The 23015-nt window shown below is 34.2% G+C and overlaps 2 protein-coding genes and 1 long non-coding RNA gene across 3 annotated transcripts in view; 1 reads left to right on the top strand and 2 right to left on the bottom strand.

Annotated features, from left to right (window-relative positions):
* Window positions 1-272: 272 nt before the first annotated feature.
* LOC149794449 (uncharacterized) lies at window positions 273-11444 on the top strand. Its single transcript, XM_089966570.1, has 9 exons — window positions 273-405; window positions 742-850; window positions 1432-1589; window positions 2213-2287; window positions 5259-5363; window positions 6899-7102; window positions 7489-7575; window positions 9012-9105; window positions 9546-11444. Exons 1-9 carry the CDS (start codon window positions 337-339, stop codon window positions 10244-10246), a joined length of 1602 nt encoding a protein of 533 aa, XP_089822696.1. The 5' UTR covers window positions 273-336; the 3' UTR covers window positions 10247-11444.
* Window positions 2154-9661, bottom strand: LOC149794450 (uncharacterized). The gene is made up of 3 exons (XR_016422629.1): window positions 9537-9661; window positions 5908-5952; window positions 2154-2285 (listed from the first exon to the last, which is right to left on the bottom strand). It is a non-coding gene; the product is annotated as an uncharacterized LOC149794450 (long non-coding RNA).
* A 2174-nt stretch (window positions 11445-13618) lies between the features above and the next one.
* Window positions 13619-23015, bottom strand: part of LOC149794448 (uncharacterized) — a 32252-nt gene continuing 22855 nt past the window's right edge. Inside the window, exons 7-9 of the mRNA XM_089968698.1 lie at window positions 21534-21760; window positions 20647-20726; window positions 13619-19403 (exon numbers count right to left, since the gene is read on the bottom strand). Of these exons, the coding sequence (XP_089824824.1) occupies window positions 19192-19403; window positions 20647-20726; window positions 21534-21760 (519 nt within the window). The 3' untranslated portion in view covers window positions 13619-19191. The remainder of the gene's footprint in view (window positions 19404-20646; window positions 20727-21533; window positions 21761-23015) is intronic.

Here is a 23015-nt window from a genome sequence, read left to right as displayed (position 1 = left end):
CCTCTTTTGTATGAAGACTTATTACTAGCTTGTTGTAGTTTTGTTACGTGCGTGCAACACGACTGGCTCATAAATTTGTTATTCTAGTGAGATCTACCGAACCGTGGCCTCGTCCTATTGGGAGCAACCCGTTTCATCCAACACTTCCGGTTATATCAAATTAGGTTCAGCGAAAAAGCATTGGACAATCGTTGAAATCTTAGATTATTGTTACGATAAATCAAGGTATATATCAAACATAACACAGCATGATGTACCATTCGTACGGTGAACTTTGAGTGGTTCTTTCTTTCCACTACTCAAACATTTAGGGAAAACATCTGACCTAAGAAAGACATGGGCGCAATGAAGCATTTTTTATCGTATGGAAGAAAAATTGCACTGACTTCGAACATTTTATTTGGGGTATGTCTAAATCTCTTATTTAATTCGTATTACTTAAAATAAAATGATATTATTTCAAATGGTCTCGTTTAATCAAGTTATTGTGTGACCTCCAATTTCATATATTGTATTTATTGGTAACTGAAAATCTTAGTCTTGTATATTTATTAATTTTCTTTATGTTTTGATATGGGAACGTAATACATATTTCCATAATGTTTACTTGCATATTATCCATACAATATCGATATATGACAATATTCATCGGGTCTTACTATCTGTATGTCTTTTCCCTGCTACTTATGTATATATTCTCCTCTCTACAAATAAGAGCAAATATTTATAACACAATTTCAGGTCCTTTCATTAGCAATGGCAATAGCCGGATTTGTCCTGCGATTTGGTGACCAGTCGGTGAATGAGGCAACCCTGCAGAAAATCAAGGACAGTGCAAGAGATGCCTTCGGTATGAATCGTTTAGTGTACAATGTGGTAAAGGAAACATATACTGAAGTAGAACATGCATTAATTTTTAAGATCATTTTTGTGTAATATCAGTAGTTGGTAGCAAGAAATTAAAGTTTCGTATGGAGTAATAAATTTTCAAACTGGTCAAGTGGTACACATGCGCAACAGTAGCAAAAACAAAAGTTATTGGTACATTCCTTATTGTGGTGGCAGAAATTATAAATATGGCTGACACTAATGAGTTTGTCGTTTGTCTGTTTTATCTGTGCAAAAAATGTGAGATTACTGAAATTATTTAATTTTAAACAGCAAGCTAAATTTTCAATATTCGTTGATGAGGGAAATTAAATGTCTTTATGGGATAGTGTATCAAAACAAGCAAATAAATCATTACAAATAAGGAAACTTATCCAGGTCTTCATAAAGATGCTATATTATTCATCCATCACAGTGTATGATACGTTTCCGGATATTAAAAGGAACTTGACTTTCAGAAACTTTAAATTTACGTCTAGCTGCACCAATGAAACTATTAAATTATAAATAAAACCATGCTATTTTATAATTATTTATTACCAGGTGTATATGACCTTTCCACCAATAACTTCCAGCCTATAACAAAGAGCGTGACGCAAGCATTTGGAATTTTCCTTATCGTGACTGGGGTCGTGTCCGCCCCACTCGTAGTGTTCGGATTTTATACATTTCTGCGGAAGAAGAGGAATTTTCTGTTTGCGGTAAAAGAAGAAAGATATTGATTCATCATCATCATCTTCTTCTTATTATTATTATTATTATTATTATTTATTATTATTATTATTATTATTATTACATAGAAGGAAATTAGATTTGTGTCATATATAGAGGACAGGTTGCAAAGCCCCAGTTATATATGATGAAGCAACTATTTATCTATGGGATACGAGAACACAGATCTTTGCTATGGTTTTATTCCGATTTGTAGGAGAATAATATAAACATATTTTTATCTAAATTTTTTGTTGTTTCTTTTATATATGATCCCCTTAACGCAAGGAAGGTACAGTTGTCATATATATATATATATATATATATATATATATATATATATATATATATATATATATATATATATATATATATATATATGTGTGTGTGTGTGTGTGTGTGTGTGTGTGGTGAGAGACAGACACATAGAGAGAGACAGAGACAGAGACATAGAGAGTTATAAGCAATCTAGAGTAGGTTTATGCAAAATTAGAAATTAGTGTATGTACGATTACAATTAAGCCTGTATAGAATTGTGTACATCATAAAAAATTTCATGCTCCTCTTAACGGAACCATTCATCAAGAGGCTTATTATTGGTCATTCTTTGCAGTATGTAATAATCCTTGGATGTCTTGTGGCAGCTCAATTCTTTGTGAATTTTCACTTCCTGAAGAGTCCAGAAACTGTAAGTAAACGACATTTCGTACACAATTTTATTTTAAAATCCTTCACTGTGCAAATTATTTTAGTGTGGACAACGTCATGCAAGATAAAATAAGATTATGATTCTTTATTTCAAAATCCTTGGTCCATGGATTTGATAAAATATATACCTCATTTAAAATAATCTGTTACAAATCCATATCTAAGTTTTAAAAAATGGCTACAGTGTATAAACTCCAAACATTTTTTTCGCATGATATTATTGTCAGCACTGAAACAAGTTTTATGTAAAACAGTGAGTGCCTTACCAATCTGCTAAACTACAGTCTGAATATACCTACACGTTTGTTTGTATCCCATGCCCACCGATTTCAATAACGGAAATTTTTAATGTGATAGAAAAGTGCACATAACTTAGTCAATTCGTTCATTTTTTTAAAATTTCTAACCTGAATATGACCAGAGAGACCCTAACACTGGAATTCTCTGCGCCTTTCATGCTTAACGGACTTTTCATGCTAACACGGCGCCATGTAGCGTACGATATGGACGAGTTGATTTCCTCAGACAACATTGTGACGTAGTTCATCCTATTTGGTAACTGCGGATAATTCCATAAATTACCATAACGTTGAGAGTTTACAGTTATATCCCTTTGCACTCATGAACATAGAAATCACACCGCTTGTTAAATCCACGTGAAAGAAAAATTTGTAGTTGTAATTATTTTCTTTTGCTTGATTCGACATTGTAAATATTAGAAGCAGACGACATTGTGTTTTCTTACTATGTACATACATGTGTATTCGTGCATACACATCCTCGCTGAAAATGGACTTGTCCAGAAAGTGGAAATGACTGGCGAGCAGTGTTGTCATATGATAACGGTGTTAGGGTCGACCTGGGCATAATCAGGTTTGAAATAATAAATCAATAAATGAACTGACCAAGTTCTGTGCATCTTTTATCTCATTTGATCTTAACGTTTTCTAACTCGGATCGGGGGTACAAACAAACAGACGGGAAGTATATTCAGACTATAGGAAAATGTATGCTACATAATTATTTCAAATATACACTAATACATTATACTCTCTGTTTCATACTTTCTGTCTGCAATAAAATCACGCATTTTCTCAACAGCTCATTTGAAGACATTTTTACAAACATTGTACCGGCACTGTTCCATCTATGTAGGCATAATAAACATCGTAAGCTAGGACTATAACGTAAACTTACTGATTTCGACCATGAGTATTACAACGTAAACTAGTATTGACCATGAGTGTTACAGCCTAAACTAGTATTGACCATGAGTGTTACAGCCTAAACTAGTATTGACCATGAGTGTTACAGCCTAAACTAGTATTGACCATGAGTGTTACAGCCTAAACTAGTATTATAAGGTAACTGTACTTATTTCAACCATGAGTAATACAACGTAAAATAGTATTATGACATAAAAGTACTGATTTCAATCATGAGTATTACAACGTAATATAGTATTATGACATAAAAGTACTGATTTCAACCATGAGTATTACAACGTAAACTAGTATTATGACATAATAGTACTGATTTCAACCATGAGTATTACAACGTAAACTAGTATTATGACATAAAATTTACTGATTTCAACCATAAGTATTACAACGTAAACTAGTATTATGACATAAAAGTTATTGATTTCAACCATGAGTATTACAACGTAAACTAGTATTGACCATGAGTGTTACAGCCTAAACTAGTACTGACCATGAGTATTACAGCCTAAACTAGTATTATAAGGTAACTGTACTTATTTCAACCATGAGTAATACAACGTAAACTAGTATTATGACATAAAAGTTATTGATTTCAACCATGTGTATTACAACGTAAACTAGTATTATGACATAAAGTTACTGATTTCAACCATGAGTATTACAGCCTAAACTAGTATTGACCATGAGTATTACAGCCTAAACTATCATTATAAAGTAACTGTACTTATTTCTACCATGAGTAATACAGCGTAAACTAGTATTATGACATAAAAGTTACTGATTTCAACCATGTGTATTACAACGTAAACTAGTATTATGACATAAAAGTTACTGATTTCAACCATGAGTATTACAACGTAAACTAGTATTGACCATGAGTGTTACAGCCTAAACTAGTATTGACCATGAGTATTACAGCCTAAACTAGTATTATAAGGTAACTGTACTTATTTCAACCATGAGTAATACAACGTAAACTAGTATTATGACATAAAAGTTACTGATTTCAACCATGAGTATTACAACGTAAACTAGTATTATGACATAAAATTGCTGATTTCAACCATGTGTATTACAACGTAAACTAGTATTATAACGTAACTGTACTTATTTCTACCATGAGTAATACAGCGTAAACTAGTATTATGACATAAAAGTTACTGATTTCAACCATGTGTATTACAACGTAAACTAGTAATATGACATAAAATTACTGATTTCAACCATGTGTATTACAACGTAAACTAGTATTATAACGTAACTGTGCTTATGTCTACCATGAGTGATACAGCGTAAACTTGTATAATAACATGAAAGTACTGATTTTGACCATGAAATGCGTTTCGTAAGAGCAATCTGTTTTTATTTATGTTTATATTTCTATTCTTGTTGCAGTGTGATTAAATAGATGCTCTTTTAGTTCCGATTTCCTTAAAAATATCACCAAACTCTAAAAGAAAACATTTTTACAGACCATCAGAAATCACTTGATTTGTAATTGTCATAAATTAGGTAAGAACCATATTTACGGGATTTGTCTGTATTAAAATAGATGCTGATTAATGGCAAAATGTTTTCAAAAACAATGTACGTTTTTGAATTTACCAGTTATGCAATTAACCTGTTCAAAAATGTATTGAAATTATTCTTATACTTGCTAAGAATAATGCGGAAAGTCACCAGTGCCAACACTTTGCTTTACTCCCATTTGATCTTATCTCTACTTAGGTGCAAGAAATGATGAAACCCTATCTTCGTGAAAAAGTCAACGAATACGCAATGATCCATTCACCGGACCAAGTCTCGCTAGGATGGAATTATGTGATGCAAGAGGTTTTTGGAAACAAATCTTCTTAATTCTATCTTTCATCTACTTTAAGGTCGACTGAACGAAGAGTTGTCACAACTCATGCTACGAATGTTAAACGGCGAGTTTAGATGTAAAGTTGTCCATGAGGTGGTGAAAACGGGAGAATCAAGCAATATACTCTCCCACGTACATCTGGATCAATCCAAGGACAATATAGACGCACAACGTATATTTTGTCCCACTGCGACACCCAGACCCATTAAAAAATAAAAATATATTGATTTCTTCCTGCATGGAATGAAACTCCCCCGTTACTATGATCTGTTGCAACATAGCACGATTATACTTTTAAACTTCTAGGCTCTTTCTGTGTTTTAGAAAGCTGTCTCAAGGTGCCAAACTTTCGATAAGGGAAACAAAACAAAGCATAGTATAAACACAACAACATTTATAGCATTGAAGATATTGGGCGATTTTCAAGGATTGCTGTTGAATATATGGTTATAAACTTTTGTCTGCAAATTTGTTTTGGTCCATGTCGAGTTTTTGCTTACAGTATTTACTTACCTGTTGCATGCAAAAATCATTTCTCTTTGTCACAGATCTTGGTACCTGAAGAACAAACATCCGTTTCAATGAAATGCATGATATCGCTTCTAAGTCTTGACTTAAAAATGTGTTGCAAAGAGTGCATTGTATTAGTAAATCTAGAAAATGCCGTTACACAAGGCTGGTAATTCATATCGATATTTTAAATAAATTAATTCAGTTATTCTTAAGAAGGTTACAGCGTTTATATGTGTTTGGTCTCCTACAGTCTTTTTACGATGGCAACTTATTCACCTTGATATTTCTGATAATAAAATATAGAAATTAAAAACCCATTATGATCAGTATCATAACCTACAGTAATAAATTATTAGTTATTGTTTTCAAACGGGCCTAAGTCTTAAAACCGCAGTCTAATAATCTGAGAGACTTTGTTCTCTCTCTGATCAAATGACGGCTGCATAAGCGTATACGTCAGTGGCGGAGTGACGTCGGAGGAGACTTGCGTCAAACACGTAACTGTACTTGTTGAAGCTAAGGATGACATATCACCTGAGGTACTGTCCAAGTTCTTTGAGTTTATGGTGTTTTAAACTATTTTATTAAGGTGTTAAAGTTGTCACATGTTTGGATGAGCTCTATACATTATATATGCACATTTGTAGTTACAAAATCTCGGAACTTTGGCTTAAACTTCTAGAATTAAGAGCTAAACTCGGCAGTGTTATATAACCCATGTGACCAGGCTCTTGCATCGTTGTATGTGGTAGAAATGATAGAGAATTAAAGAGAAGATATAATGACCAGAAAAAAACAACATTTTTGTATTTGTAAACATGGTATTGAGAAAAGGATATGAGATATTAATGTTTGCTTTATGTAGGGCCACAGTTACTAGAAAAGCCAATTGTGTCGATTCGACGATGTACATTTAGGCATAGAGAACTTGAAAAATAAAACATGGATTTTGAAACATCACAGATTTAATGCTAAATTCGTTTCCTTCCAGTATCAGTGCTGTGGAGTAGATTCATCGGCTGACTTCAAATCGTCTGCTTACTATCCTTCGTACTGTCCCTATTATGGCGAGTATAATGCTGTACCCGGCTGCTGCCGAACTCTTCCGTCTTCGTATTCTCAGTCGAGGTGTTATTATGATTCACTGAGAAAGTATTGTGGTGGAAACTCATATGACACTAATATGTGGAAAGATGTAAGAACACACACACACACACACACACACACACACACACATAACCTTATTATGAATTCTCAATGAAATATCCATGGATTTCTTTTCAAATTCAAGTACTCAGGCCTATTCTTTCGTGATTGTTATTGTTGTTAATTATAAATGCTCTGATAATACACAAATCATTTTCTAATATTAAGCATTTTTTTACATTGGTATTCATCATCATTATCATTATCATACTTTTCGTCCAAATAGTGATCAAAAACAATTCTTACGAAAGAAGACAGAAACAGGTTCATTTAAAGTGACTATTCAAAATTATGCATGGTATTTTTTTTACAGACAGTAATGATGATACGCGAATATTTGCAAAGTAAATCTCGAACATATTTTATATTTTTTAGGGATGTTCGACAGCCTTTCTTGGGTTTTACTACACAAGAAACATTAAACTCATATGGTCAATGATAGCTGTTGGTTTGATTGATCAGGTATGTATGCTTGGAGCAAGAATGTATGGTTTAGGTTCAACGCTTATATTCTTAATATATGTTTTCAATCAATTACTGCAGTGTCCTTAAAATGATTTGTTAACTTTAATCGAAAATTGAAATCAGTCTAGAGACAGTATGTATGTATGTATGTATGTACGTACGCATGCATGCATGCATGCACGCACGCACACACTCACGCACGCACGTACGTACGTGCGTATGTATGTATGTATGTATAGCTTGGAATAAATGCGAGTATATACAAGAGATAAACACCCTTCATTGTGTTTAGAATTAGGATGAATGGAAATGTGTGTCAATCGGATGTAGAAAATGACTTGACTAGATAAAACTTTTAAAATGCATCGTGATATATTGCTTGCATGAGTCCAAATTTATTTTCTGAAATTGTTGTTGTTTTGTTATTTTACGTGACTTGATACATAGTAAAGCCATTTATATAAATTGTCTTGTTTCCTCGTACATGGTCACACTGACGGAATGTAACAAGTCTTACATGGACAAAGCTGGATCCTACGACATACAACACTGACGGAATGTAACAATTCTTACATGGACAAAGCTGGATCCTACGACATACAACACTGACGGAATGTAACAATTCTTACATGGACAAAGCTGGATCCTACGACATACAACACTGACGGAATGTAACAATTCTTGCATGGACAAAGCTGGATCCTACGACATACAACACTGACGGAATGTAACAATTCTTGCATGGACAAAGCTGGATCCTACGACATACAAATGTGGGATATGATACTTGATGAATGACAATGCACAAATAGGCAAAACAAATGGTGGAAACTTTCGCGTCATAAAATTAAATTGCCAATTTTGATGTGATAATCCAAATGGATAAATTTTTGTATTACAAGCATAAATGTGTTTCTATGCGGTTCATTACCGGAAGGAAATATCCTCCGTATAAAGGCCAAATTTTAATGAAACAATCGTTTATTTGTCAGTCGTTTGCAACAGCGCTTTTATCTCAAGGGAGACAACCACTATTACCAGCGCACTGTTTTAGTACAATCTTCATAGACAACAATGGCAGCTAAGACAGTTATATTCTATCAGTAAGTATATGTATGGTCCCTTAGTTTACCGGCTGATAGTGTACGGACTTCAAGATGATCATAACATTCCGTACACGTTTGCAAATAGCATGTTACTAATAATGCCCGAGAGTAAAATATTGCACCGTTATATATTTCACGGGCAGACCAGGGTCGAAATTGTCCTTCCAAACCATACTGTGAACGATCAGCGTGGATACTGACTGATCGACAGCAGGTCTGTGCCAACGTCGTTCGCTGTAGGGCTCTCGTTTGACGCATGTGTAAATTCGCTAAATAAATTCACCTCTGTCAGGTAACTTACTACTTCACCAATATATTATGTTTCAGATATTTTTGTTTGTGTTCGCCATTATTCTACTCAGAAAGACAAAATGTAAAGTTGAACCAGCAACCAATCCCACAAAGGAAGTCTTGACAGCAGGTGAGAGTTCGAGGCAGATTTTGTTGCATAGAACAGACAAAAAATATCCAGAACCTATTCCTCATATTTGTTCGTAAATGCATGCTTTTATGAAGACGTTTCCTTTTATAGAAAAAAAACAACCCAAAATAAAACAAACATTTTATCAAGCATAATTACTTGTTGAATAATTACTAAAAATATAATTAAATTAAGCAAGATACACTTTGTAATCCAAAACATGCATTTATTTGACAATAGTATTGTAAATGCTACGGAAATTTCATTTGGTCCAGCTATCAATCAGATAGCGATTTCTCCCTCTTTCAAACTTTTCATTTAATAATTTTAACATTTATTTATTTATTTCTGCCTCATGTTTCGTGAGCAATATTGCTTACTTACGATTCAAAATATTGTCTAAGCAGTTTATAAATCTATTTATTGATTACCTATTATAGGGGACACTCAGACAACCCAATATGGATTACAATCAACAGCACCTTCTGCCCCAGTGTCCTTGCAACAGCAACAAGTAATTTCATCTGCAGCACCGACTCAGCATAGTTTCCATCCCAGATATATACCTCCAACTCCAACATCAGCAGCAGCGGCACCACCATCAACGCCACAACAACAACCAGCAATATCATCAATGTCACAGACTCAGCAGAGCTTCCATCCCGTGTATGTGCCTCAAACTTCAACAACATCAGTAGCAGCGCCACCATCACAACCATTAATGCACTTAGCTGTACCTGCCCAATCTAACCTTTATCCCATGCAGCAACTCCTCCCAGGAGCAGTGATGTCTGTGTCTACATCTCACGACAACGCCCGCAATACGATGCCAAGTACATATATTCCCATGACGACTTTGCAAGGCCACACTACACAAGCACTGTTTCCGACACAGGTATCTCCAGCCGCGCAGCAACAGAACTATGCACCTATGACTCTGGCAAGCAACGGTATGCAAGCACTACCTCAGACACAGGCACCTCCAGCCGCGCAGCAACATAACTACGCACCTATGACTCTGGCAAGCAACGGGATGCAAGCACTATCTCAGACAGAGGCACCTCCAGCCGTACAGCAACAGTACTACGTGCCTTTGACCTTGCAAGGCAACACTATGCAAACATCACCTCAGACAATTTGACCTCATGCCACACAGCAGCAGAACTATGCGCCTTTAACTACGTGGTAAGCCATCTTGTACATAAAACACTGTTAGATCAGACTGTGTAGGGGAAAAGCTGACTCGGTTTATCTACCAAAGAGCTTCCATCAAGGGAACAAAGAGAGACAGAGAGAGAGAAGGAGAGAGATATAGAGACAGAGAGACGTTGATATTCTGTTCTTACATGTATTGTTGATTTTTCCTTTTATTTCTTTCCTCTTTGCAGACTGAAGTAGCTGAGAAGATGATTGTTATTGCTTGGAATTCTAACAATTAGTCACTTATGATTGTGGGATAAAGCAGATTCCTTGCATGTACATAAATAAGTTGAAGTACATTAAAAAGCCATTGCAACGCAAAAAAATCTTCCATTAAAAAATTGTAATTGTATATATTTTTAACCCTGTCACTTTACCCTGATGTTGATGATATAAGACGGGTTTTCTCTCTAAACATTTGAAATATTTGGACACTTTGTATACAGTCCGAAGTCGTCTACAATTATTTGGTTCTTTTTTGAACATTCAAAGTACATCCCAGGTTTGTACATACTGAATTTTAAATTGTGCGCCAAATTACACGTACGAAGCAATATTGTTGTCTTCCATTCAAATGATACTGTATACATTTGCCAGAAAATTTTAGTCTTCAGTTCAATAGATACTGTATCCATTAGTTAAACGAATTACTGCGTAATTTATAAGGGTACAAAAGCTAAGGTATTGATGAGTAAGCACGGGCTCCTACAATACAATACAATAGGTATTATGCTCATTATTTTATGGATACCGTAAGCTGTATAAATAATTACAATTACAGTTACAATTACAATTTAGATATTCTTTAAGCTGAAATGTTTTTATGTGCACATCGAATAGAGCAACATATACCTACCTACTTACCTAAGTACCTATCCTTCAGCCTGCCTACCTACCCACCTACCTACAGACATCCATACCGACAGACAGATAAACAACAGACAGACATATATGCATACATACAATGTTATTTTTCTGAAGAATCATCCAGCACATTTCATTCTAACGAGTTTAAGAAAAAATAGATAATCTTTGATGTTCCCTTTCCATTCTTCTCTAAAACTATAATCTTTCGAAATCAGTTTTCTTTTTTATTTAAAGCCAAATTATTCGTGTCTATATAATAAAATATGATGGAATAGTTTAATTGAAACTTTTCTCTGTGGCATTTTAAGTTCTTCTAGCAGTGACATCTATGAAATATTACCTTGACCTTGATAGTAAGCCAGTGCCTATATTCTTTTTGCATTTCCATGTACTAGTATTCTTTATTATTTTGTTCATTATTTACTTTTAAAAATATGGCAAATCGCTAAGACTAATAGACATTAAATTATTTGTAAAATGGTCTTATTGCTCCATCCCAAATCGGTGGGGAAAAAGGTCTCATAAATTCTATATTTGAACGACAGGTCCGGAAAACTCCATCCGAGAAATATATGGGTGAACACAATTTAATAGCTAGGCATATTTATATCTTTTCTCTGATGTATTAAAACTAAACTCAATGTCGCTTAAAACAAACAGACTTTGTTTTGTCCTACTAAACAGTATTCTTTGTACACTATTATATACTAGACATTTTCAAATATTTTCAAGGTAAAACTTACGAAAGGGTTTACAAATTCGGTTATATTCTTTCTACAATGTGAATCACAAATTAAATGAATTTAATCTCATGTATTTACCATAAGCTTTTGACAGTCGTTTGTATTCCTGCAAACTATTAAAATCATAAATTATGAAGGATAACTGATATAAATCACCTGTATTTAACACATATTTGCCATTACATTTAACACACGGAATATGTCACAATTATAAATTTTACCATTACATGTTTAGCTTTATAAGGAGAGACACATATCATATTTGAGCGTATATGAATTTATTATTGGCATCATTTGTCTTACAAAAATGTCATTTTATATGTAATTTTTATTGTTGTTTGTTTGCTTGTTGATTTCTTTCGCAAATGCATGTCTCGTCGAAGATATATTCGCTTAAATTAAAACAGAGCTGTATTATCTCAGACACCAAAACAATAAGCATAGTCACGTATTTTATCTCAGACACCAAAATAATACGCATAGTCACGTATTTTATCTCAGACACCAAAATAATACGCATAGTCACGTATTTTATCTCAGACATCAAAATATTACGCACTGTCACGTATTTGACTACGGTTTGATCAAACAAAATTATAGCTGTTTTATATGTAAAATTACCACCTTTCTATTTCATTCTGAATAAACTGTATTAACTATTAAGTGCCTGCTCTCTCTCTCTCTCTCTCTCTCTCTCACGTCATTTTGCATGTTACTCATCATCCCCTCCCTCCAAGAAACGAGAGTTGTCAATGTCATACGATTCGATTTCAAACTGTACGTCTCGTTTTGCTTTATTTGTCGCCATCGTTGTCTTAATTCCTCTGCTGGAACGATGGATTAACGGGCATGTATCTAAGTTCATATGTATGTTTTTCTGGTTACTTGCATTTCTAAAACATATGTATGTCTTGACGGATGAATGTATACGTCCTGTTTTTATCATCTACCTAGGTACAGAAAATTTAGTAAGGTTCCAAATAACCGTAATGTCAATATGTTTTCCACTTTCTACACATCTTTGGTAAGATTGGTAAACCACAATTCATCCCATGTATAAGTCTATCCAAGAAGAAACGTATGACACTATTAAAATGATATTATTGTGTGATGCTCGTTTTGGAGAAAGATTTCCCTGTAGGAGCACACTATCAGAAACCAGCCCGGTGAAGTCTCATTGTTTATAAAAGGTAGGACCTGTGTGGCGGAAGCGAAAAAATGAAAATGATTTTAGGTTCAAGCCTACCGTTGCAAATAATTGACAACTCAGTAGGTTTCCTCTGTACAAATATATTGTAATATTTATGTTTTGTTTCGGTAATTAATTTCAGCCAAACAGCGAGCTACTCCCATTATATTCATTAGGAATTTTAATATACAGCCCCACCTTGGCAGGTTCCGGAGCTCGTAAAAAAATTAGTTCACCGTGACCTAGACTCAAGTTTTACTTTTATAATACTTACTAATATCCAACAGCTGCCCTACCATATAAATCTCGCAGTCAACGTTCTAAAGATATCAATAAATGTGCTATTCCGAGTATACCACTCCCCACCCTGGCAATAACCATTCCCGTTATAGAAATACATTTGAGTGAGCGATACGATACTGTGTGTGTGTGTGTGTGTGTGAGAGAGAGAGAGAGAGAGAGAGAGATGAGTGAAACGGAAACTAGACAGGGAATAAGGAAAACACAAAATACGTTTGACTGATCAAATGTTTTAAAAACAGAAGACTGACTAAGAATATACCAGTTAAGAGATCAAACAATCACGTATTTCAATTTATACATTAGTCTGAGGTTCTAAATGACTAAAAAGCAATGGAGATTATAAAAATGGGGGTTACTAAATGGACCGAAATGCACATTTCTTTCAGTAATTAGGTCTCAGAGCGACTTTTTTTTCAGCCGCGTGGCAGATGAAGTAGATGGAGGTTTGTCAATGTCACCGAGAGAGAAGACAGTGAATACTAGAAGAAAAAGCTCAAATTATTGCGCTGAATATGGATTATAAAAAGCTGATAAACACTCAACAATATTTTGCCCAACATCTTCAAAGCATTAGTTAAAATACATGTTTCAGAATCTATCATGATTTGTTATTATAAATAGATTTGTGCTGTGAGAGTAACACTCTTTGAGTAACCTAGAAATAATTGTCTTTACAGGGCAACTATTTCACGCGTGGATCATTTTTATAAATTAACAAATAAGTACAATAGGTTTTTAACTTGAGCAAGGTAGTATCATTGCCGTGCAATTGAGAACAAGTAATCAGACGCCTCCGCATAATCATTTTCAGGGGGAGGGGACAAAAATGTAGTGGTTAGCTATTAAGTTTTAATTATGTAGGCAAAAATATGTTTAGAGGTGGAATCGGGATGGTGGTGGTGGGGTTGACAATTCATTTAAAACAACAGTCAAAAGGTAAGTTAATGGCCTGCAAACTGAAGCTGCGTATCCTGCCAAACGGTGATATGATAACATTGCCAGTTGCATATAGCCGCCTATCTACCTGAGTGACACAATAAACCAGGTGTTAATAGATGTAGTTGTAACAAGCAATTGACTTGAGAAAGCCATCAAACCTTCAACGCGTTGTTTATTTATGGACACATAGCTTGTTATTTTAATAATGTATTTATTAGAAGTTGGGTGCTTTCTTACACATTGATTAAAATGATGCTATCCAGCATAGTGCCCAAAAGGGTGAAAAATTGGACAAAAAATATTTTAAATATTTAAAGATAGATGCTAAAAATTATCATTATTAAAAAAATCCAAATTTAATCTTAAATAGTTTGTTTAGATAATTTGGTCAAACTCTCACTTCTTTTAAGTTTGGTCAAACTCATTTATTTTCAGTTATTCATTTAAGTAGTTTTAATTGTCGTAAGGAGAAGACTTCCTTATTTGGTACTGTAGTAAATTTAGAGTATGTGCACTTGGTTGTAGTGCCCCGTTTTAAGCAATTCTTAGATTTGTGTGATTACTTGTTTGATTATTGGAATTCGGCGCCATGGAAATATTCCTGGCCCGAACTAAGGAGCTAATGAATAGGAGCAAACGTCACAGAGTGAAGTGTTAGTGTGTTTCCATGATGTCCCGGTTCACTAGTAGTGAATTCCGACCAAAATCGAATGAATGTCCCTGTCGTAAAATAGTACATATTAAAATCTAGTGGTATACATTGGTAGCGTGACTGCAAGGACAGTACTTACGGTATTAAACCGGTAAATTACACAAGGGAATAAATAAAAAGGGACTTGACAGACACCGTTTATGTCGCCATGTGGGCGAAAATGGTGCAGTTATATCGGCGAAATGTGCCTGGAAAGCATCCATTGACTGGCCTAAGGTGGCGGAGTTAAAATAGTTCCCATTGTTAGGGAGTACTCATATATGTTCTAAGGCTTGAACGGTTGGTAGTACGGAAACATAATGAGGCCAAAACACGCAGATGTACGGTTGATAGATAGTTGGCAGTTTGGTTTATCTGTGGTCTTGCATTAATTAGAGGAAAATTTAGGTATAGAATGGACACGTCGGGCTTTCTGATTTACAACTGAGGTTGAAGTCTTTGGAAAGTCGGGGAAACTTATGACTTCTAGCGAGAATCGCGCCAGGGTTTGACAACCGTTCGGTCAAGTAAATACCCGTGTGCGTGTAACAGTATTTAAGTGTACATACATGATCGTCTAAATTAGCAAAGGTTAAGAACACTTTAATTGATAGTCCTGACAAGTTTATTCTTAACAGTAACTTTTTTTACATCTAGTAGTTTTGATATTTTATATCCAAGATATTACCTAAAACTTACGATTGTAATTTGACGCCATGTTAGAAATAGTCTTACTAGTAATAGGTTTTAAGTGATTTAACTATTTTTCTGACAAATACACTAGCTTTCACGAGAAAAGAAACAACGTATAATTACAAGCTCTTGATTATCTTCCGTATATGATAGGCTATTTTAGTATCGTCATCAAGAAAAGTTTTCACGAGAAAAGAAATAACGTATAATTACAAGCTCTTGATTATCTTCCGTATATGATAGGCTACTTTAGTATTGTCATCAAGAAACAACGTGTATTTACAAACTCACTATGCATATATTTGGGCATGCCTTTGTTGAACTATTAATCTCGATCAACATGCAATTTACATTAGGCTGAAATTATGCTAATGTAAGGATCACATCGTTCGTGCCTTGCTAAAAGCAGACAAATAATTGGTCCGGTATACAGACAGATAAAATTTGCTGTGTTTTTTCAAATCGCATTGTGTCAGTCGATACTGAGATCGACTCTGCCGAATTTAATGATATTCTATCTCCTTCGTCAGCACATTTCAATACATGAAAAGAATTTCTTGCCAAAAATTCAGAAATAGGATTCTTCTATTCTGTAACTTGGCCAAAAGTGTATAACATTAATTAAACTATTTTTAGACAAATACATCATTGACTTTACCATTTCAAAAAAAATAAATAAATGTGTAATTAACTATCACAAATCTCACATCTACAATGTTTTAGTAGTCTAGTGTAGTTACTGAAAACATTATTATCCGGAAAAAAACCTCAGTCAAATGTAGTTGTTAGGTCATGCGTGAAAAATCATCCTTCAAAGCCCGCTAAAACGCAAAAGGTACAAAAGACCCCCGAAAAATAACAGCAAAAAGATACATAAATAATATAAACAAACTTCTGCAACAAACCTAACAAACAAAATTACAAAAATAAAAATAATAAAAAAAAAACAGCACTGAAGCATGTAAACCTCGTTCAGTCTCATTCGAAAAAATTACATCCCACCATCATTACACAAATACAAACAATTCAAACAACTCAAATTACACCCCACAATCATTACACAAATACAAACAACTCAAACAACTCAAATTACACCCCACCATCATTTCACAAATACAAACAACTCAAATTACATCCCACCATCATTACACAAATACAAACAACTCAAACAACTCAAATTACACCCCATCATCATTACACAAATACAAACAACTCAAATTACATCCCACCATCATTACACAAATACAAACAACTCAAATTACACCCCACCATCATTACACAAATACAAACAACTCAAACAACTCAAATTACATCCCACCATCATTACACAAATACAAACAACTCAAACAACTCAAATTACATCCCATCATCATTACACAAATACAAACAACTCAAATTACACCCCACCATCATTACACAAATACAAAGAACTCAAACAACCTCTAAAACAGAAGAAAATCTGTCAAACCATTCTAAAATGCAACGAAAATCACATAAATATTGTTATTGTCTTTTAACTTACAAAATAAATTCAGAATAAACGCCTACAATGCCTAAAACGGCTCATCATAAGACCTACAGACCTACAGAACGCACAAAAGTTAATTTTATTGTACTTTTGCGAGACCGAAAATATTATCTTTTAATGGATGCAAAAAACTCGTTCTCGACAAAAGTGAAAGCATACAGATCTCGGTTTAACTTAGAGACATTGATCATTGATCTGCATGTAAATTCCCAGACACCTGAGACAAACATCTGATAATTGGTTTACATTTATGGAGAATTGTCCTTATTTCGATAGCTCCATCCTCAGGGATGCGATCAAACATTTAAAAAACAACACAGAATACCCTGGACAATGTACAAGCATGAGACTATTTCTGTCTTAAGTAATATTAAGGTTTCGTTTGTTTATTTTCTTTACCTGACTCGGTAATGATGGAGAGCTGATGAAGCAACGCGAGAGGTCTAGCTGAATGAGATTACACAATTCGGACGTAATGTATTGCCCCGATTGTACCGACCACTGTTCGTTGAATGGTCGTTTAGTGCGTAAGCTAAATTTAATTTAGTAGCGTCAATCTAATATTTTATTCTCTATCTAAAAGTGAGAACATTTTAAATGTGTGTTTTTGCTGCTTTAAAGTTGCATCAGTTTTCACACAATTTTGACTTCGACCCTAAGTTTAGTTCAGCAATGTGGGAAAAAAGAATAACTTCATAACGCGATAGCGCTATATGAAAATATTCCACATATTTTATTGTATCCTTGGATGGAGTTTGATTTTATCCCACACGGATGTATATGAAGGTCACACTATTTGGCGAGGTATGGGATAATAAGGAAGACATTTTGTGGGCCGACAGTATAGTTTATGAGTGATGTCTTCGGTGATGACTCTTTCTAAATTTCAGGAACTGAATAAAAAAGGAAAATTGAAAAATGCAAGCATGTTTCTTTGTTTGTTCTGATTTATAACTGTTTGTGAATATTATATCCTCGAATTAAAAATAAAAAATCGTTTACCTGATTTAGAAATAGGCGTATTCAATGCCTTTTGCGTCCTTATTGGCATGCCGTCTCTCCAAAAGGTAAATCCCGGTGTTTTAAAAGCGATACACGGCTAAGAGAAGTCCACGATTTTTGCTTTTTTGTATGCATTGTGTTAGTTTAGTAATATAATGAACAGAATTAGGACGATATATCTAAAAATCTTTATTTCCATATTCTTGTTGATAAAAATGACACGTATGCCAACATAAATCCAGGTGTGTGACTAAAAGAGTTGCTGAACTCGGTCATTTTGATGCCATCATGAACATGTACATTTTGTCCGTATAATATGTATAGCTTGCAATAACTTACTGCATCATTATGCCATATAATGCCAGACCACTTGATGAAAAGGGCCGTTGGTGAAGATCCATCCGAAGTACATATTTTGTTGGCTTATGTTCACATTTGAATGTGCGTATTTCATTTTTCTCGTGTACGTTAATAAATCTATCAAAGCATATACTATATAAGACATAAGAGGGTTTAAAATACTAAGGTATTAAAATCTTCCAACGGGTCATTTCACTTTCTAACTTAATAAAATATTTTGAATATCGATTATCAATTATTTAATCAATATTTTCAGGTATAATGGTCCAATAGATATAGACTTTACTGTAGAGTAAATTAGTTATATTTGATGTCAGTGTATTGTTTTCATTTATTTTAACGTCACTGAGCTTACCTATCTATAATTCTACGACAATACCGACAACAATTTGCGTTCTATTTTACTGTGTTTCTTAGAGCTCATTTCATACACTTTACACACACACATCAATCAATCAAGCAACAAATCAACCAGCCAAACCTACCAATTATAGCAACATGCCAAGAAGCGTTTGTAAAGATGCAAAATGTAGTCATAAAGCATAAGGACAAAATTAAATCTAAAATAAAATCAACGACCCTCCAATTCATTTTCAACAATTAGCCTTAGATGATCTTTCTGAAAGTCTGTCAGAGACTCATATGAACTTAGAAAACGAGAAATCCGATTCAAGGTAGATAACTCTCGTTGCTTTGTCACAGATGCCAGACTTTTATTATATAATTTTCTGGAGTCAAGTTGCTTGGAGTTTGGGTCCTTCACGTACAAAATTACAATTCTTCCTGAAATCGAAACATTATGCATTAGTTCTGAACTCGTTACTTTCTAGATAAAAATACAACTGCTAATAATATTTATTATTGTATTTGAAAGTTACTATTATTATCTTGGCTATATTTTGGACTGCACAGCAAGACTGTTGAAAGCAATAGAATATTTATTTTTAGTATTGATCAGAATTGTTACAGCTCCATTTACACCTCCATTCCATCAATTATGTAAATATCTTCTAATAACATACCAATTTGTTGACAGATGGTATTTAAATCTTTGTGAATTGGTATATTGTTTTGATATGATTCCAATATGTCAATACTTCATGCATACCGTCCTCATTGAAATATAAATTTGATAAGCAGGTTGGTGATACATTTGTATAAGTAAATGCGACATTCTTTACAAGAGAACAGGCAACTGCTCTACATTATGTGTGAGCGGATACTGTTCTAGACACGTTATTCCAAAGAAAAAACGTCTGAGATATCATCCGATATTAATATTACTGATTTACGTAACGTAGGCAATACTGAAAATGTAAGTGTTGGATTCATATTTCTTTCACAGGGAATAAAGACCACAAAACCTTCTCAAAATCTGCTCTTGTGTAATGTAGTAGTCATATTTCTAACAATTAATTAGATGTAAAACTAGTCAAATGAGTAATTGACCATTTAACTATGTCACACGAAGAATCATGACTTAAAATGGCTTTCGACTGTCTTGGTATTGCAAATTTTACTGTCGGAGATTTTATGTTCTTCTAATCAAAAAGCACGTTGCCGTCACAACTCCGTTATAGTGTATGTATGCGGATAAATTATTTTAACTTTATGTCCGAAAGTTGTTATTTCACATCTCCATTTGGGTAACACTAAAATTACATTTGATTCAAAGTTTTTATAAGAATTACATGTTCAGAATGATTTCACTTTGGTTTCCATTTCTTGTTTCTGCTGTCCAACGCGTCAACCTTACGTGCAAATGTTATATCATTCTCCACCATGTAGTAGAGGAGTTTCGCTTTTATGTCTAACATGCAAAAGCTTGATGCGTCCATAGCTTTGAAATGTAATGTAAGAATGTATGAACAAACTATAAGGCACGATTCGTTCAAAAGATACTAATGCCGATAAAAAAAAACAAAAAAAAGCACAAAAACATGGGAAAAAAGAAAGATGGATGATGTAAATTAAAAAGAAAGGAAAAGTCAAAAGAAACAAAATTCATCTGAAGATTTGTACCTACCGCTCATTTTCTGTATGACCTGAACTGTGGTCAGCCTGAGATCACCAAGTCCTAATGTAGGGTCCTCAATGATGACGTTTCTAATGGACAAATGAAATCTTACTTATAATTACAAATTTGTGTTACCATGGATTAGGACTACGCAGAGACTGAAACATTGTTGAAATATCCGTTGTTTTCACTTTTACTTATTCCTTTTAATATTACATAATCAGAGGCGTAGCGGGGGGGGGGGGGGGGGCAGGGGGGTACATATGTCCCCTGGCGCCAAGGTACAGGGGCGCCAAAATGAGGCTTACAACGTTACATTATAATAAGTAAACAAGGGTGATATTCAAAAATGTGATTAAACGGGGAGGGGGCTGGGGCGCCAATTTTATAGTTCGTCCCCGGGCGCAAAATATCATAGCTACGCCTCTGTACATAATAGAAAGTTCTTTGCAATAAATATTCTATTATATGACCTAAAACAGTACGTTTAAACATGAATGAAAGAGCGAGAATGAGAAAGAGTGTCTGATTGGGGACACAAAGAAACGATTAAAAGTAACTTAGATGAGCATTCATTTATTATTATTAGTAGTAATAGTAGTTGTTGCTGTTGTTGTTGCAGTCGTAGTAGTAGCAGCAGTAGGAGAGGAAGAGGAGGAAGAGGAGCAGCAACAGCAGAAACTGCTACTACTACTACTATTACTACTACTACTACGATGACGACGACTTCTACTGCTACTAATACTTCGAGATTATAGTCATTATAGTTAACACAACAAATCTCGACCGAAAAGTTCTCTAGATTTTGACTGGTGTCAAAACTAAAGCCAGGATGTGTACTAGAAAGAATTGTTGAATCATTTTGCTAAACAGAGACATAAGCCTTATTTGCATACCTCTCGTTGAAGTCTACAAACAAAAAGTAGAGGGAGACCTTCGGTATTTCCAAGATGTCTTCGTGTCTCTGTATGACGAATCCCACAAGTTCCTGATTTAGCTGTTGAGTAACAGACTGGGTCATGCGCATGTGCAGTTGGTGAGTCCCCTCACAGAAACTAATGATACAGAGTTTCTTTTCTAAACGAGGATGGGTTTGCACTTTGCTCAAGATTCTTCCTGCGGTCTGCAGTGGAAACACATATTAGTAGCTATGTAAAAACATTCATTTTAGTACACCATATTTCAGAACTTTATAACTTAAATGTTTAGTTTGGAAAACTGACAAGAAAATTTTATATTAATTTTCAAATATTATGATCAACGCAGAAGTGGTACGGTACTACTACTAATGTTATATATGTGTGTGTGTGTGTGTGTGTGTGTGTGTGTGTGTGAGCATGTGTATATGTTCATGTATATGAGTAAATTGGTAAATTCAACAGTATATCTGTTATGTTCATCCTTTGTTCATTCAAATGCTGTTTTATCGTATTCTCGATTGCTTTTCAGGTAGAAACATTGTACTATCAAATTAATTTTGAAAATAAACCATTTGGTCTGATAGGTATGTTACTTACATTATTCTTAGTAGGGCGAGAGATAAACTACTTAACATCTTTATACAATTTTTAATAAAAAAAACACATTTGTAAGACTGAATTAATCATTGAACACCCTTCACAGTCTTAGACTGTATGTACAAAAGTGTTAAAATTGACAGTAACCTATACAAGAGAGCCCTTGTAAAGTATGTTATGAAAGTGAATCATTAAACTGATGCAATGCATAAAGTGGCCCGTGCAAACTACAACAATGAGTTTCACATGGTCAGGACGATATAATATACAAAGCATCCCGTTTTAGCTTTTTCAATGAATCTCAAATAATTAATTAGAAATAATATGGTCTGGTCGGCAGAAAGCATGAACAAGTTCCTTTTCTTCACTAAAATATTTCTGATGGGCAATACTTTATATCTCAGAGGGAATTTGATGTTTCCTTCTGAACAGTGATGTAGATCTTTATTATTTTTATGATCTGATAGCTTCTGATCTTGTTTGCTGTTTATTTACCATTATTCGTTTTCTTAGCTTGATCTTCGTCTGACGTATGACAAAAATTTCACATTCACACATATCAATGCATATATTACGATGTTTGAATTGCAATCAATGTCCTGTTTAGCTATAAATATATTACCATTTTTAAATGTCATCCAGCTTTCTTTCGTTATGCTAGGACATGTTTTGCATCTCTTCTACCATATTTGGTTACCCGGGAATCTCTCTCATGGAAGTGAAATTTAAACTTGGAAAGAATTTTTCCAGCGTGTGGGTTATCTCTTACTATTAATAATTTTCATTTTTTCCAAACCATTTCCATTTTACCACTTCGTCGAAATAGACATTCACGTGTTCGTACTATCGGGACCGGATTAG

Source organism: Sinohyriopsis cumingii, chromosome 8 (assembly GCF_028554795.1).
Source record: "Sinohyriopsis cumingii isolate HCF-2022 chromosome 8, ASM2855479v2, whole genome shotgun sequence".
Lineage (NCBI taxonomy): Eukaryota > Metazoa > Mollusca > Bivalvia > Unionida > Unionidae > Sinohyriopsis > Sinohyriopsis cumingii.
The sequence above is the reverse complement of the archived record's forward strand: the minus strand, read 5'-3'. Positions and strand labels throughout refer to the sequence as shown.